This window comes from Drosophila obscura, unplaced genomic scaffold, assembly GCF_018151105.1.
Source record: "Drosophila obscura isolate BZ-5 IFL unplaced genomic scaffold, ASM1815110v1 contig_37, whole genome shotgun sequence".
NCBI lineage: Eukaryota > Metazoa > Arthropoda > Insecta > Diptera > Drosophilidae > Drosophila > Drosophila obscura.
This window is the reverse complement of record NW_024542825.1, coordinates 286,571-305,413: the sequence shown is the minus strand read 5'-3', so window position 1 is coordinate 305,413 and position 18,843 is coordinate 286,571. Positions and strand designations below refer to the sequence as shown.

At 41.4% G+C, this 18,843-nt stretch overlaps 1 protein-coding gene across 4 annotated transcripts in view; it reads left to right on the top strand.

The window, feature by feature from the left end:
- Window positions 1-18,843, top strand: part of LOC111079814 (protein cappuccino) — a 45,783-nt gene that overhangs the window by 21,577 nt on the left and 5,363 nt on the right. For 3 of the 4 annotated variants that reach the window (XM_041594848.1, XM_041594847.1, XM_041594849.1), the window contains exons 3-5: window positions 173-179; window positions 8,667-9,265; window positions 16,596-16,807. In XM_041594848.1, the coding sequence (XP_041450782.1) occupies window positions 173-179; window positions 8,667-9,265; window positions 16,596-16,807 (818 nt within the window). Of the gene's footprint in view, window positions 1-172; window positions 180-8,666; window positions 9,266-15,401; window positions 15,845-16,595; window positions 16,808-18,843 lie in introns of those variants that run through there. The other variant, XM_022375182.2, reaches the window with a different exon arrangement.

Below are 18,843 nucleotides of genomic sequence, written 5' to 3'. Positions count from 1 at the left end.
AATGAAAATTCGGTGCCTTTGCAACGTATCCACTGCGGTGGCCACTGCCGTGGTGGTGTGGAAAATTTTTTTTAAAATGCGTAAGCCCAAAAGTATGCATCTTGTTCCCCATAAAGTTCCCGTCAAGCCGCCGCGTCTCAAAAGACAACAAAGAGGACAACATCAGGAGCAGGAGCATCAACAACTCTGCAGCCTGGCACAGCTCTGCCAGCTGTCCACAAAGCTGGGCAAAAATACAGTTGTGGAAGATGCGGGGAATGATCAAGCAGCGGGAGAAGGCGTCGAAGCGATTCTGCCCAAACAGCGGCTGCTGCCCACCACCCAACAGCCGCGCAAGCGTCGCACGGCTCCACAGCCACCGACCAAACCGAAGAGAAGGCAAACATACGATATGGATGATCAGTCCGATGATGCTTTCATTGAAGATCTTTTGGTCGACACAATTGAGACAGCAATGGCAACAAAAACTACGGCAGCAGCACTAGAAGCAACGGGAGCCATAGAAACAGCTATAGAGGTAGCACTAGAATCGACGAAAACAACAACAAACGAAGCTAGCGAAGCTGCAGTTGTAGGTAAGCACACACACACACACACATGCACACTCAGACGCTGCACTATGGTCCCAACAACCACTTTTGTTGGCCAAAATTAATAACTCGAAAACGAAACAAGATTTTTCAAATTAGTTTCTTGTATCGTATATATATAATCAATAGAAGAAGATTTAAAAAAAAAATTGGTGTGGCACCGCCTTTTTTTTGATAATGCATATTAAAAAATAGTTAATGATAGGGAATAGGAAGTAATTATAACAGTTTTATTAAGAAATTAGTTTAAATAATTTTTATTAGAATTATAAAGGCGTGGCACGCATAAAAACAACACAAATTTTGATTTGAAAACAAAAAAATTGTTGTAATTGTTGCCACCTAGAGAAAAACCCTTGTGTAGGGTGGAAAACGCGTTTTCCAGGGTGCTCGTTGGGTCAGAAAGTTTGCGGTTTTCTTACTGGGTTCTGTACAGTCTTGCGAATCAATTAAGCCTTCTCTGGGCATTCAACTTATTGTTTTAGCACAAAAAAGAACGCCAAACAACTCTGTATTGTTGATTTTGAGGTTATATTCTACTAATGAAAATTTTAAGATTTGTGGTCAAATATGGTATTTCTTACTATATACATTTCAACAAGAATTTATTAATCTACATCACACAATAGATTTCAAGGTGGGACTAGGTGGGACTCACTAAATATACGTTTTCAAACATCAGTTTTCAATCAAAATTGGCTAAAAAAAAGGACTCATTTTAACCTAAAAGTACTAAGACATCACAACTACGAGATACAGTTAACAATACAAAACACGTAGTAAAAACCCAACAAATTAAGATTCAATCAAAAAATTTGATCGGTTAATCGTATTTTTCAATTTATGAGAGATTTAAAACTGTAATTAAATTGCCACTTTTTCACTGCACAGCTGATTTTGCGAATGTGCCGTCATCTATGGAAATTTCTGGTACGCAACTTATGAGCTCACTCTTTTTCTAATACAGAGTGATCAAAACCAGGGTTATTTTTTAACTTTTGAAAAATGGGTTTTGGCCAACAAAAGTGGTCATTGGGACCATAGTGCGCTGTTGCTCTGCCTCTATGCTGGGTATGCGGCACAAAGAAGGGTATATGTGGTTTGTGGAAAAGTGTTTGGGAGTGAAACTGTGCTTGGGAGTTTTGTTTTTTATAGTTTTATTAATCCAATTTCTATATATAAAATACTTCTTATATTGATCATTGATTGAAGAAAGTCTGAAGAAAGTCTAAAGTTGAAATATATTCCACATTACCCTCACTCATATTCGAGTACCCTCCAACTCTTCCGCTTATAGAACATTCGCTAGTCGATCAGCGTTCCACTTTTTTTTTGTCTGCCTTTCTGCTCTGCTCTGCTTTCGTTTCATGTAATTCGAGCTTAAGACCGCCAACGCGCTCTCGCTCTCTCGCTGTTCACTTGCTCTCTCTCTTGCCGACACGCTCTTTTATTTGCTCTCTCTCTCTCTGTGTCTGTCTTGTCTGCTGTGTGCGGCTTTTCGACTTTCCAGCGTTGTTTTTGTGCCTCTTTCCAGTCTGGTGAGCGAGCGAGCCCTCCATTCTGGAAACCAGTTGGTTGTTATTAACTTTTTGAGCCCGCTTCCGCGCAGATCGGTTCGAGCCCAACGACAGCGACGGGCCAACGAAACGGAGTGAAAAATATTAAAACACAAATACGGTGGAAAAATCTGTGAAAAGTGACAAATTGTGTTCGCCGGGAAGAGTGCGCTGTGTGCTTGACAAATGCCATTAGCTAATTTGCTGCCAACAACTACATAACACAAACAACAACCACATCTACAGGTGTCCAAGCAGGGTTATACGAATTTTTATTTCTTTCTCCCTTTCCTCCTCTTTTCGGACTGAACTTTGTTCTGCTTCTTCTTTGAGGCAGAGCCTTTTCCTTTGTTATCTCTGTGTCCATCTTTTCGGTTTTTTTTCTTTTCTTTTTGGCCTTTTGTTTTGCTCTCAATTTGCTTTAATTGCTCATGGACAACAAATTAAACATGAAACACGAGAGCGAAGGCTGAAAGTTGGCAGACCGAAGGGTGTAATACCCTTGAGTGCGAAACGATTTTGAACGATTTTTCGTGAGTGATGTGTTAAGAGAAATTTGAACATTAAGTGAAATTATTTTCATTAGCAATAACGATTTTTAAAGTAGTTTCTTTACCGATCGGTACTGTGTGGGCTATACAATATATGTATATTAAGGATCTGTAATGACCCAATAATTATTAGACTCATATTCTGGAAGCTGATGAAGAGTATATAAACCTTCTTTGATCGCAATTGCTTCATAACCTTCATAAAACCGAAAACCCCTCTTTAAAGTGTATTACAAATGGTGTGCGTGTGGAACGAGAGGAGATATAGGGAGAGCGACAGAAAGAGAGGGAGTATAAACTGACGCCAACGCTTTGGTGTCACCCCTCTCTTCCCCCGACGAACCTTTCTTGTAGGGAGGGACAGACCCATAACCGAAACCAGTTTTCAGTTCTATTTTCTTTGTTTATTTTTTTTGTGTGTTGGGGCGGATTTTCTTTGACCTCACCTCGCTATCGCCCCTCATTCGAACCCTAACTTTTCATTTTTCTTTGCCTTGCACACCTCTTTTTTGTGTTGTTGTTGTTTATTTTGTGTGCTTTGCTTGCGGTTTTTCTTTTATTGACCATTTTCCATATGGATTTTCATAATTTTGCCACTGTTTCGGTTTCGGTTTCTGATTTCCAGTCCAGTCTCTCTCTCTCTGAGAGCGCTGTTGCTCTCTGTTACGCTCAGCTACTCTCTCACGCTCACTTCACTCTCTTTTGGTGTTCCAGTGGCGCCTTCTTTTACGAGTATTTACTTTTTTTTAATTATTATTTTCCACACATGTCGCTTTATTTTGTTTTATTTTTTTGTGAATGAGCCATCAATCCTCCTCCAATGGGACATAAACATAAATCAAGCGAGGAAGGAGGAGCAGTTGGCAGACTTTATTTTTATTAATTTTAAAATATTTGGGCAGTTAGATCATCCGAACTATCAGGGATATTTCGTTAGCTTTTTGATGGCTTTAAGTGAACTTAAGATATATATTGAATTAATATTTACCTTTAAATAAGACTGAATATAAAAAAATTAGCCATTCATTTCCTTGAAATTTTGTTTTTGTTAGATATTTGAGGATTGAGCCTTGATAAAATTTATGATTTTTCGAGTAGAAGCCTCTGTAATTCTCTTCTAAAAAGTTCTATATCCATTCAATTCAGGATTCTTTAGTAGTAAAAACATAAATTTTGTATACAAACCTCTAAAATCGTACAGCTATCGTTAACTATAATTTGGTAGACTTTTAAGCTTGAGTGTAATTCTTATTGCAATTAATATGTACACATCATGTAAGACTTTTGATTACTCTTTTTGTTTTAACTTATCTTTTCTTAAAGTTGCTTCTTTTGTTTCATCCAACTTTCCAAATATTTTCCTTATTTCCCTTCTCATATTTTCCAACCTGTTGGCCAGAATTCTGACATATACTTTTTGCCCTATAACTTTCTCTGTCTATTCAACTGCATCTCTCTCCATCTTGTATGTCTATCTCTATACTCTACCGACGGACAACACCAACATTTACATATGTATGTGTGTAGACGACGTGGTCAGTTTGGACTATACCGATTCGCTAGAGTACTACAATTGTGTGAGCGACAATTCCTGCTGCTATGCCTCGAGCGACACTCTGACGCATCAAGAGCAACAACAGCAACAACAGCAGCAGCGTCATCATCCACGATGCTACCTGCATCAGCATCGCTACTACCAATATCAGAATCATCATAGCCATAGCTTTGACCATGATCAGAGATCGTTGTGCACCTCATGCTCAAGCAATGATTCCCTATTCACAGATCCAGTCGATGCCCTGCTGGCACCCAAGGACTATCTGCAGGCGAATCGAGCGGAGGCAGCAGCACCACCGAAACGGGATCGTCCGTTGAGCGAGATCAGCGTTACCTCGGTGGACACCCTCTCGCCGAGCACCGCCAAGGCTGTGCTTGAGCTGCAGCGACGGTGTCGCGCGGACAAATTGGCCTGCCTGAGCCTTACGCCCATATCGTACCTGCATATAGCCAATGATCGGCGAGTGTCGGACGACGCGGAGGAGCGGCATCCGTCGGGATCCGAACAGCTGGTAGCGTCAGAGGGTTCCCCAGACGAGCTGATGGCCCTGCAGCTGGGCAAGAAGCTGGCCCAGGTGCTGGGCAGCACCGCCTCACCGACGCCGCCGACAACGACAGGTGGCAGCACTGTGGAGAGCGGCACGCCAGGCATCACCAGAGTGGATTCCCCACTGGGCAACGGAGAGCTCTTCAATGTGTCCAAGTCGAAGAAGGTGGAACTACAGAATCTATCGTCGCGCTTCACGGCCGCCGTTTGTCCAACACCGCCGCCTCCTGCCACACAGGATGCAGGTAAGAATCGAAACTTTAAAGAAAGAATTTTTGCTTTTTTTTTTGTTCCCAATTTTGTGGCCCCACGACGCTGCTTGTTTGTTGTGCCCCCCACTTGCAGCCATATGCCATATGTCTCTGTCTGTGTGCCTCTGTGTGTGCTCTACTGAGTGGTCCTTCAGTCCGAAAAAAAATAACCGTGTCCTAAAAGCTTGTCCTGTCCCTTTTTTTATTGTTGTTGTTGTTGCTGTCGTGCCGCTTGTTGCTCTCTGCGCCAATTTCAAAGGTAAATACGGCTTGGGCCTGGAGTGCTTGTCAAACTGTTGTTTGGAGTGGGGCCACCCTCTCTCCCTCTCCCTCTCCCTCTAGCTATTGCTCTACTATCTGTCTGTCTGTCTGTCTGCTGTCCCTCTTTTCTGTTGGCACATAATTGAAGTGCCTGGGAAAACACACCAACAAGTTGCAAGAGGGCAAAAAAACTTTAAAGAAAAGCTGAGGCTTTAGACATTTATGATTTGAAAATAGAAATAAAGTAATGGGAATTGGAATGAAAGCATAAATATCGATTGATTGTCAGATGTTTTTATTTATTTATTAGCATATTTGCAGTATAAATAATGTCAATAGAGAAATATAAATAAATAAAAAATATTCAAGAATCTATTATGCTAATTTCGCAGAACATAAAACCATTAAAATTATAGAAATTAGTTCTGCTATTAATGATAATATTTATTATTTGACAGTGCCAAGTGTCATCAATGATTATTGATTTTTCATTGCCTCTTGACTGTTTGCTAGATTTAAATAGAGTTTATTTGTTCAAGCAAGACAGAAGTGCTAAGATTACACTTGAAAATAATTTAAAAAAGGGAAATTCACATACTACTTCCCATACATACTTTCCATTCCCTTATTCTGATTTAAGAGCTAATTATTTCTGGCAAAAAATCGAAGATTTCTTGTGTTCTTTTTTTGACTTCTTGAAACCTTTTTTTTTTCAAAGGCAGCTAAAATATATCCATAAATATTTGCACTTCTCTAATGATTCGCATTCTTTCTGTGCCATAAAAACTTTATGAACTTGAGAAATTTCTGTACAAACTCTGAAAAAAAACCTTAACCAACACACACACACACAAAAGACAGGAAAAAGGGGCATGGCAGCGAACCCTTAATGCAAAGTTTTTTAATTAACTTATGCAGCAACAGTCGCCTCCGCTTACACCTTAAAGCCCAGCCACCCCAAAAAAGAAACCCCAACCATCGAACTCTTTTCTTTGTTTTCCCGAACTGATCCGATCAACAGCGGATGCTGAAATATGTTGAATGATGGCAAAAAAAAAAAAGTAGAAGGAAAACAAGAGCAGGACGAACCCGAAAGTAATTATTGGCACATTTATGCAAGGACTCGTTCCCAGGGTCTCCTTTCACATGATATTTTAAATATATAATTGGCCCCCAATCTCGCCATCATCCAATACCTTCCCCCCGCTCTATCAGTACAGCTCCCCATCCTCCATCCTCCATGCAGACTCCCCAAACAGTTACCTAATTGCGTTGATGGCGGACCATCTCTTGCGACTCGATAAACAAAAGCGAAATGCGAACACGGTTCGCTGCTTTTTTCGGGCCTTGGGTCCGTCCGCCAGGACCCGCGCTTTAACTTTGCCTTTGGCTTGGGCTATACCCTAAGGAGTAAAATAAAATGATCCTTAGCAAAAAAAAAAATATACAAGTTAGGTGGGATATTTTAAGCAGATATTGCGACGACTAAGTGTTACTTGGTATGTCGATTTATTGGAAGTTTCCTTTCTGCTTTCCTAGCCTAGTTCTTCGGCATTTTCTGGCACCCATGTGTTTAGGATTTTCCTCTCATGTTTTACTGCCTTGAAATGCTTCAGCAAATGCTTTTTTAATCCCCTTGTTAACATCCTTCCTGTTACATGCATCGCCACAGGATACTTTTATTCGTGCCACCCAAAAGCGCGGTATCAAAATACTTTCCCAAAAAATAAACAAAACATTTGTGAAAACTTAAAAATTGCAAACACGTCTTCATTGTTTACAAAATGTTGGCCGGAAAGGCAGGAAAACGCTGGCATGGTTGGGCGGGAGGGAGGTAGGGGGTAAACAGGCGCTTCAGGCTTCGGACTTCCATCGTTTTTTCCCCGTTTTTCCTGTTGTTCCTGTGTCCGTATTCCCCATTGTTCCTCGACGGGGGAACAAAACAACAAAAATAAAAAAAACGCGAGCAAAAAACAAAAAAAAACAGAAAACAGAAAAGTAAAGTTTAAATTTTAATTAAATCATGTTATATAGAATGATACACGCGGGAGTATTCCGCGCAAATCGAAGGGTGGAAGTAGGGGGGCAGGAGGTAGGAGGAGGCATAACCACTTGGGTACACAGTCAATGATGATGAGGGCCGCACGATAAGCGCTCCGCGGGGTCTACTCAATCGGAGCATCAGAAACCGGGGGATTGGATTGGAGGCAGGCGACAGGAGGGCCATAAAAATTTGCTTCCTAAAATCAGGAGTCTGCCTTAAAATACACAATCTGATTGCTGGTGGGTGGGTGGTAGGGTGGTAGGGGGCTAGGTGTTGGATAATGGAAGATTTAATGCACTAGAAAAATTATATGTTTGCGCGAGGCAATTTTTTATGGCTTCTGTTCTGTTCTGTTTTTTTTTTAACATGAATTTCGATTTAATGAATGTATAAATCATTTAAATATTGACTGAAGGCATACAAAACAGATTGTGCGGGGCGGATGAGACTATAAAAAATGGATAAAACATGAGACAGAGAGATAGAGTGAGAAAACAGTTGCTTAAAGAAGTTCTTGGCTTTAAAAGGCTTTCATTAAAGATTACGGAAAGTATTATTATTAGACAGGTAGATAGATAGATATATGTATGTGTAGATAAATAGATAAATAAACAAATAGACAAATAAAAAGATATGTAGATGGATACATAAATATGTAGATGAATTTATATACAGACAAATAGAAAGATTGATGGATAGATAGATAGATAGATAGATATTGAGATGACGTCCCATTAAATCTGTTAACAGATTAGTTAAGCGATACTTATCATAATTAAAATTTAGATACAGAAAAGTGTTTGATTTATTCATTGAATTGTTGAAATATTTCAGAATTTTCCAGGGGCGCACAGAACATTTTTCCAAGAAAATATTTATATTTTCTTTTATATTTGATAAGCATTCATTTTCCCAACCAATCAGCAACATTTTTCTACGAATTCATGTAATATTTAAGTACCCGTTAGAGCTCGATATAAAGCTGTGCAAAACTCCATTTAAAACCCAAAACCCAAAAAACAAATTTAAGTGCAAAAATGATAAATAAATGGAAAATGTTGCTACACCAAAAGAGAATTTCAAACAACAATTTAACCAGTAATTATGTGAAGTGACTTCTAAACGCACTGCGGCACTACGTGTAACATTTATCTTCAATTTTTCACCCATTTAAACAGGACTCTACACAAGCTTTGAGAGCATTTTCCAAGCGAGTATGGGGGAATGATGGGGGGGGGGTGTGTGCGTGAATTTCTATACAAATTTATCCAGCTAATGCCATTTGCCTCGTCATTCATTCATTCACAGGAGCATCAGCAGTGGCATCAGCAGCTCAAACAGCAGGCTCCGGCTCTGGCACTGGCTCTGGCTCCTCCTGCGTTACACCAGCAGCAGCAGCAGCAACACCATCGTCGTTGTCGTTATCCTCACTGGAAACGCAATCAACTGTTATAATTTCGTTTAAATCATCTCAAACACCTGTGCAGTCTCAAACGACGACGACGTCTACGATTCAGACCCCAACTCCAACACCAACAACAACGACGACTGCTACTTCAATACCGTCTGACAATGTGGAGGATGAGATGGCAGAGCTGGCATTGCCACCGCTACCGCCGCCCCCTGGTTTTGGTACGCCCACAACGCCGATGCTCACGAGCAATGTGCTTAAGAAGGTCGCCAGCTTTACGGTCGAGAAGTCCGCGGCGGGCAATAGCTCCGCCAATACGCTGCCATTGATGGAGGAGACAACGCTCCTGGCCACGCCGACATCGTCGCTGTTGGCAACCCTGCCAGAGTTGGCAGGTGCCGCCGTCACAGGGGCTGGCGGTGGCGGCACTGGTTCGCGTCGCGGCTCATCTTATGTACCGGAAAAGTTAAGCTTCGCTGCATATGAAAAGTTCGAAGGTAAGTTTGTCCAAATATTCGTTTGCATTGCTTGCTCTAAAATTTAAAAGGAGGCAGACTGTGGGTCATTAACGAATGGAGATGCAGTTTGGGCAGATGCATATGCATAGATGGAATGTGGGCTAGTTTATGTAGATAAAGTACATATGGGTAAATACCCAATGAAGAGAGTATTCAGATGGGAATATCATTCATCTATGTAGCATTGGAATTTTAATTGAAATTTCTAAAGCGCGTTATTTATTTATTATTTTATTTATTTTAATTTTATTTTATTTATTATTTATTTTATTTTTATTTATTTTAATTGAAATTTCTAAAATTTCTCTTGTGAAAGAAAATATTTTGAACTTTAAGATGGCATTTCTCATAGAATATGAATGAGAATTAGGCAATGGATGAGTTTATAAAGTATATGCTTCACTTACCTTACTTTAAGGGTTCTCTCAGGTGCATAATTTCAGCCATGTTTTCTTACTAGTTTTCGGAAGGAAATTTCTGAAATATTTAGCACATAAAATGGTTAAGCACAGAACTGATTTATGGTACAAAATATTATATATTTTATTTTCTTCCTTTGAATGATTCATAAGCTCACAATGTGCAGGAATTTATTCGTGCATTCAAATTGCGGAATCTCTTTATGTGTTTAGATTCAATAAATCTAAAATCAAAACAAATAAATAAATGATTGCTAGGGAAATGTAAACGCAAATTTCTAGTGATCTTGTTTATTATATCATGCCTTATGTATATGGCATAATGCCCACCCGCCAAAAGCAATTGAATATCTAATTCAGTTCTTTGGAAGTATAGTTTATGGTGTCCTATTGTAGGGAAAAATGTTTATTAGAATATAATTTGATCCTTTGTTGAACAGAAAGTACATGGCAACGAATAGTTGGAATATTTTGCTGATAAAGGGGAAATTATTATGAAAGTACTTTAGGAAATATTATAAAAGAAAATCTGTCATAAGTTCTTTCGAAAAGGTAAAATGGAAGTATTCGCCGCACTCTCCTCTCTTCCCAATAAAACACTCAGCAAGGGCACTCTCTGTCTCACTCTCTCTTCTAATACTCTCAACTACCTTCTGCAAGAGTATTCGTCCATTGTGGTTCCCTTTGTAGGGTTGGGTTTCCGCTTTATGTTTCAATCTGCGACTCCAGTGAAGCGATGCCAAAATCAGCAGCAAAGACGGGAGCCCAAGTACGTCAAAAAGGGGGGAGACCCACAGAGCGGAGACCCATTCAAGGAGAAATATAAAGGTAACACAGCGATTTTTGCGCACTAACTGTTTGCCTTTTGTGTCGTTTCTTGGGAAACATTTAATTTTATTTTCCCCAACCCCAACCCCTACCCTCCACCCCACCACAATCATTCGCTATGTTCGTCCCACGTTTGATTGCGTTTGTTGTTTGCTTAAAGTTAACAATTAATTTCACCCTGATTCAACATTCGAAGTGGAGCGAGAAAATCAGTCAAGGCAGAAGCCGGCCCAGAAGCCAAATCAAGTTGAATGATTGCATAATTGGGAAATTTGTGTATGTAAATATATGTACATGGAGTGAGGAAGGGGGAGCGGGGGCAAGGGGAAAACTTTTGTTGGGTTAACATTTTGCAAGTGTTTGAAGTCGGGTAAAAGAAAACCCTCTCGCCCATGCTGCCGCCACACTACACTACGCCCAACTAAACTAGAAAGAAGCTCAGCCTCCATACATTACCATACGCCCGAAATTAGTGGCATACTTTCAGGCTTGCACACTTTAAAATCGTCTCGCAAGTCTCTCAAGAATTTCCATAGCACATGCCACGCCCTACCCCTATATACATATGTATATCTCTATACAGATGTGTGGGCTGCGATGCTCGCATTATTGCGTGTGCTCGAAATTCCAGACACAAATTTTCCGTCGAACGGCAAACTATTTTCCACAATGGGGGAAAACTATAGCATGCATATAGTATAGTATCGACTAGGAGATACCGTCTAGTCTTTAAGCAGTACTTTCACAAGGAGCTGCTAAAGCCAGGAAATAATTTAGGAAGACATATTTAAGCAGCGGAAAAAATACTGGAAATAATAAGACAATTGGGTTGATTGTTTATAGAACGTTAGATAATAATAATAATATGGAACTTCAACCAAAATTTCACTTTTTATGATTCGATTTCAATGTGCGGAGGCGATCCCAAGTCTAAGAACTATTCATAAAAATTTAATTATACTAAAACATCACAAAAATGAAGCAGAATTTATTAAGGAACAAAGGATCCGCTAAGCTTTATAAAAGTTCCAAAAATCAGGTGCTAGCAAATTTCGATTAAGACGATTTTTGGTACATAAACAGATAATGTCATTATAGATGAGTTTACCAAATTTGATCGAAATATCTCCACAATTGTTACTGCCACAACATTTTTGTCCAAGTCAATCGGGTAACTTTTTCCAATTAAAAAAAATTTTTGATAGATTGGTAGATAAATGTATCAAATATTTTGTATATATATGAGAGATAAATGTACGTACGCATATACCCGACTCTACTCTATTAGTTCGAGAGGGTATTAAAATCTTCGCCGTTAGCAAGTTGAAAACTTTCGCTTAAAACGCAGCGCGAAAATTTTGGTTGGCTTTCAAGTTTTTTGGGAGGCGCAGTTTTTGACACATGCCACGCCTCCAGCAAGCAAGCGCTGGAGCGCTGGAGCGCAGGAGGGTGGGCAAAATGGTGGCGCTAATTGGTAAGCTCATCGCTGTGGGGCTCTAGGGCGCTCCTCCACTGGCGGCGGCGCCTGCCCCTGCCCGTGCCCTGCCTGGCTGCTGATCCCCGTCATCATTGTCGCCGTCTGCTGCAAATTAATGCAAACAAACATTTTAACGCCTCGCTGGACAAACATCAGGGGAGAAGAGGGTGAAGTGGAGCTGCAGTCGCCTCTAGATATAGCTGGACACGCAATTTGCTGGCTCTGGACAGGGTCCATCCGCAGCAGTCGCTGCTCGCTCCTCGCTCCTCTTGTATATCCCTGTCGCCTGTCGCGTTTGTCGTCGCCATCGTCATTGTGTCTCTGAAGTGGCCATCAATTCTTCGTGGCTTACCCGTGCAGCCAGCGTTCACTGGTGGAGTAGAGTAGGAGTAGGGGCAGCAGCAACAGAAGCTTTTTGTCGCGACTTTTCATCAGACAGGACCGAACAGGACAGGACAGGACACAGCCAACGTCCGGCATGAAGCGGACCGTTTTTGGGATCCAAAAATCTGATTTATATGCTCGACAACATCACGTACCCCCAACCCCAAACCAGCAGCTTGTTTCTCGGGATAAGAGGATGAGCAGCAGCAGCAGCAGCAGCCTGATGCCAGCCCGGGTGCCACAGTCAACTTCAAGGAGGTCTCTGCCTCTGCTCTGGCTCTGCCTGCCGCCAAGCATAGAGACTGGCGGGCAACAATGTTTTGGCCAAAGCGTAATGAAACAATATTTTTGGTGGTAAGGGATAAGTACACTGAAAGAAAAGCCAGATGAAAGAGAGCCACTCTTAGCCAGATGAAAGAGAGCCACTCTTAGCTCGGGCTCTCTCTCTCTCTCTCGATTGATTCTGTTTGCCTTTAAGTAAGGATATTATTCCTTATACTTTTTGTAGAATTTCTAATTACCCGATACAAAATATTCCTGCGAGAGGGTTTTTCTCTCAGTGCCAGCGAAGTAGCTTCCTCTATTTCTCCGCCTCGCTCCTCCCACTGATGTCTCTCTCTCTCTCTCTCTCCTCCACATTGCTTCATTTCTGCGTTCTGCTTTGTGGTTTTCGCCCGGCATCGTTTCATTTTCATCCGTTTTGTTTGTCAGAATCGTCCAGAAAGTGCAACGCAGAGTTGGGGGGCGTGGCGGTGCGGAGTCTCTGCCGTTGATGAATGCAACGCATGCATGCGTGAGGCGCCAAAAACCGCTGCACCACCCAACACCCATCTTTCCTAGCCTAGCCTGTGTGGCGGCATGGTGTGGTATGATGTGGTGCAGTGCCAGGCAAGCAGTTATGCAAATTTGTTGTGCGTCCGTGGCGCAGTTTTCATCAAAACCCGTTTGTGCCACAATGCGACCGCGACCGGCGCGCCAGCAATAACACGAAACCAACAACAGGATGAACACCTACAACAATGCCAAGAACCAAGAACTACAGAAACAACAACAACACTCAACAAAAAACTACAATGACGATGGGTGATGATGAGACTGGCTGGCTGGCCATCATCTAAGCCAAGGCATATCCTTTGTTGCCCTGCCCTGCCCGACGCTTAACCATCATCAGAATCATCCTCAATACGAGTAGCAACGATAGGTTGGAAAATTGGCTACAATCCTTAGCATCAACTTTCGGGGCTAATGATCTTGTGGGCTCAAACGCTGTTTGCTCTGCTGATGAGAGTACAATGCGAAGATAGCACAGAACAGAGCTTGAGCTTGAGTTTGGGGGCAAACGGGTATTTATTATGTATGGAACTGGAACTTCTGAAAGGCAATTGCATTTGAGTTGGTTTCTATTTGAAATCCTCATTGATTTCCTTATGCAGCAAGTTCGCGCAATGCCAAGCGGTGGGTGAAAGCGCATTCTAATCAAATTACCATTTCCTCCTCTACCAGTGCGCTTTTCCAATCAGCAAAGCGCAGAAAATTACACAGAAGAATGGTGGGGCTGCCGTCGAAATTTTAAGACAAGTTTTTTCACCACTTCTGCGCTCTTGCGTGGAAAAAATTTGCCAAGTGTGGCAACCATGCCTGCGACTTAGTCAGAATCGAAGTAGACAGCAGCAGCACTTGGCAACAGCCGCCATTTTCTTCTTAGCTCTATGCTTCGACTGGTACAAAGTTATTCGTTATTTTAATACCCCTCACTCATATTATTTTATTTTGATTTGTATACAATTTAAATCGTAGCTAAGGAGCTTTTACAGCAAAGTCCTCTAAAACTGAGGAAGACACTTTGATGCCATGGCAATCGACTTAAATAATTAACTTGCACTCTCCGCATTGTTTTGGCAGTTTTCTTCATCTCCCTCTTCACCATTTTTTATGTTCGTAGCAAGGGCTAGGGCGTAGCCCAAAACACATGATGTGTTGTTGCAATCTTGAGTTCGCGGCTTCGAAACATTTTTGCCGCCTCTTTGACGCCAAATTTCAGTGGCATTGTTTTTGAAAGCTTTACGGATCGCTGAACGCGAGCGACTACCGTTTGTGGGCGTGACCACCTCTGGTTAACATATGTACATCCAATACAAATTATTACAGTTAAGAAAAACAAACATAACAAATATGTATAAATTTTGAATTTCAAATATGAATTTCTGAAACATCTTGGTCGTTTTGAAAAAGCGTCAAGAATCTTTAAGAAAATTATATTCACGAATAAATGTGTGAATCTGAATACCTTCTGTGATAAATTATAAAACAAAAATAATAAATCAAATCAATATTTTCTCGAGATTAAAAAAAAAAATAAAATAAAAACGCTCACCCTGTAACCTACTTACAAAAGCAGCCATAAAGATTTCCTACACCGATTGACGGCAATCAGTTACAGCAAAAGCTACAGATGCTACGAGTATCAATCGACTTAAGTTATTATTAACACTCAGACATGATCGATCGTGTTATCTTGTGAAGTGGAGAGAGATAGCTATTAAAAGTCTTTGCCCTTATCCCAAATGAAAGCCAAAACAAAGTTGTTGGAATAATAAAAGAGGAATATCGATTGAATAGGGTTAATCCATGACGTGTACGCATTGACGCACTTGAAACATTGATTTTAATTCAGTTTAAAGTTGATTAAGCATACACGAATTTAGAGAGGTGATTCAATGGGCGAACGAGTAAGCGAAACAAAAAAACCCTAGAGACACCCATTCAATAGGCAGCCGTGACTGATAAAGAAAGAAAAATAAAAAACGACCTTGTCAGGGCCATACTAATACTTCGCTCTTTATAGTTCCAGTTCTCTTGCCACCTCCTCCGAATGCAGTGTTTTCGTTATCAATGAACCTGCACATATACAGCGTAGCAGTGTCGCAGTTGTCATGTTAGCACTGATAATACTGATAAGTTTTGACACATTTCAATTCGTTTTTCCTGCTGCCGTTTGCTTTTTTCCCACCCAAAAACAGTCAAGTGTTGGATTTAGTTTGAGACGGTTCTACTTTGTACGGCACATGTCCAGGGCATTGAGCAACGTCTGGTGCTCTCTGCTGGCCCAAAAGCAACCAAACTGGGATGTGGAAGTGGACGACGATACACCATGGCACCATCCAGAGGAGCATTACCCCATGGATACGTATCATCAGCACTTCGGTGCACATGATCTCCATCTAATGTCATTGGCCGCCGAACAGGCTCAAAGTTCACGTAGCTCTCGACCCAAGTCGCTGCCACCTGATGTTGCCCCCACATTGGCAGAGGAATCCGGCCTGCTGGACGAGGAGGAGGCTCCGTCTCCGACCAGCATTAGCTTACGCATTGTCCGCATTAGCGTGGATCTGCCGACCACGCCTGACCCGCAGCTGGGAGCCATTTCCCACTCACACGCTGACAGCAAGCGTAAGTTTTGCCACTACAAAAAGTTTGTTTGGGCTTGTAGTTAGCTAAGAGTCGAGTCGCTTGGTGATGCGATAAGGTTGGAGAAGGTTTTGGTGTGTGAAAAATTATTATTTTAGTTGATTTTTCCTAACAGTTTGTCAGGAATTAATTGATGATGTGCAGACTGAGCTCTAATTGCCTCTTTCAGGTGGTAAATATTCCTCCATAGCAAACAATTTTATTTGCCTTTGTTCTCGTATCTATTTATAATTTTATTTGATTGATTTTCCTTAATTTGTGAACTCATCAGTATAAATTTCATTTTTTGTATCTTATCGGAGGGGCATTAGTCATGCATTTAAAAGTCTCCATAGTCCAGAACATTAACTGTGATCAAGAGGCTTGTGGAAATTACCAAAACTATACTAGATACATATACCTCTAAATAATCTCACTAAAACCCCTAAAACTTTACTGTACATTTCAAACTATTGGTATAGGAAATAGAAGAAAAGCTAGACAGATAAAAAAAATATATTAGAGTATCTTCCTAGACCCCAAAAATCTATGCAGAATATTCCCCACACTCAGCTGCTTGGGCCCACAAATTTATTTATGCCAACTTTTTTGCTTGGCAGTTCCTTCAACCCCAAACGTCTCGTACCCATAAATCTTTGGGTTTAGTGGGTAGAAGTTTTGCCTTCTCTCTGTTTTTTTTTTTTATACAGCTGTGTCTTCGATTTCATTAATTTCTCTCTCTAATTTGTTGCAGGTCAAATGCTGATGAAATGGCTGATATCCACACTGCAGGGCAACCCCAAGACGACGGCATCCATGGAGCTGCAGGAACAATTCAATGTGATGGCCCTGCAATTTTGCAATAATCTCAAATATGTTGGCGTCCTTAAGCAAATCTCCAACGAGCAGCAGCAGCAGCAGCAGGATGCCGGCACTGGCACCTCCTCCACGGCGACGGGATTCAGTGTAAGTTCAATGAACTTTTATGGCCAGGAAATTGGTCATCTGCAACGGTGGGGGCGTGGTGCTGGCACTGCGTCGGATGTTGCCACGGCGCTGGGCGGAAATGATGAGAGTCCGCGTTTTGCTGGACAGCGGGGAAAAAAAAAAAAGTAGAACTAAAAGCCACAGGAAGGCGGGGTCCGGTCCACAAAACTAAACTAAGTTTCAAGTCATTAGCGTTTGAAGGCAAAAACCCATTGATAATGGCTCTGCCCTGTCTGTCAGTCTCTGACGCTGTCTCTGGCCACTGTCCTCGAGAACGAGAACTGTCACCCAACTTATGCGTCTCCGTAATGTTACTCATACGCCGCCGCCGCCTTATTCCCCGCCCCGCCATAGAGCGGGAAAAGTTTGCAGGGGTTGGGGACTGGCAAAAGTTGTGCAAAAATGAACCGCAAAGTTGTGCCCGGAAATTAGCAATTCCATTGCAAAAAAAAAAAAAAAACCAAGCGCAAACGAAATGAAAGACAAACCCGAGAACCCTTGCTTTGGTTGCACTTTCATTTAACCCCAGCTACAGCGGTTGTCCAGCTAACCCTTTTGCCACCCGGTTGACCCGACCCCACTGCTGGCTCCTCTCTCTAGGTTACCCTGGGTGCACCCACGCACCCACCCACTGTTAACCCCTATGCTTGCCTGCAAGTGTCAGAACTTGTTAAAACTTTACAGTCGGCAGACGTCAACTATCAAAAGCCAAACTTCACTCTGGCTCTCTGCATTAACAATTTCTCGCTGCAGTTGTAGTTGTTTTTTTTTTTTTTTTTCACTTCTTGTTTTGCTGCATGCAAAATTATGAAACCAAAGTTGGACACTATACTAACTCAACTCGGGGCCTGCACTGGGCAGAATATTTGCCATAAAATTTGGACGAAATCGAGCTTAGAGCTTAGCTTTGTGGGTTTCGAATGCTTTAGGTTGCAAGTAGTTCCATTTTCTGGTACATGTAAAGATATACAAAGAATTGTAAACAATTTCTGGAACCCCAAAGGGTTTTACAGAATTATTTAAAAATTATTATTTTTTTTGTATTTAAAAAAAAAAAAAATTTAAAAAAATCTAAATAAAATTTAGATTTAGATAGAAATCTGTTGTGAATGTTATTATTTTTGGGCTATAATTTCAATAAATTCGCCCTAAGTTTGATGTGCAACAAAAAAATTCAAAATTCAAAATTCTAATTCAAATTCAACGTCTAGTGCGAACAAAGGAAACCATTAAGCGCGCATTTAATTACTTTTTTTCTTGCTGTGCAGTGCTCTGCTCAAACAGTTAGCCTGGCCACCGTCTTGGTGCAACTGTTTCGTAACCATTTGGTGGCCGGTTAGCCATCTTCAGAGGCTTTGCTGCTGTGCCTAATGGACTCCATAATAGTTGACCATATTTAGGTACAGTTTAGCCAAAGCATTCAGCCTCTTGACCAAAGAGCTAAATAAACAAACAGTTGGCCAAAAGGGAAAAAGCTTTAATTGCTCAGAGACACAGACTCATGGGCAGAGGGAGAGGGATAGGGATAGACAGGGCCTGTTAACTGGTTCCATTTGCCATTTGTAGCGCCTGTAAAACCCCACAGTTCGTCTCCAGTTAAGTGTTATTAGACAGGCGACAGCATGGTGTGGGGGAGGGTAGGGGGACGAACAGAAACAAGCAACAAGAACAGGCAACAACCACAAATAATGAAGCACTAGATACGAGTATAGCCCTCAAATTAGTTTAGGCCAAAAGTTTTAGCCACAGCAGCTTAACCTCAAATCCCACGAGCCACCCAGTCGAGAGCAGGCGAGCAGGCGAAAGCAGGAGCCAAGGCACACAGACAACACCGTTAAGTGATTTTCTATGTGATGATACTTGAGCTCAAGATTATGATATCACACAAATTTCTTCAACTGGCTGCCAAGTTCCAAGGGACAGAGAGAGACAGAGAGTGAGAGGAGGCAGGGTAGTGTGTCCCTTGTACCGATGTCTCCAAATGTCTCCTCCGCTGTGCGCATCATCAACATTTT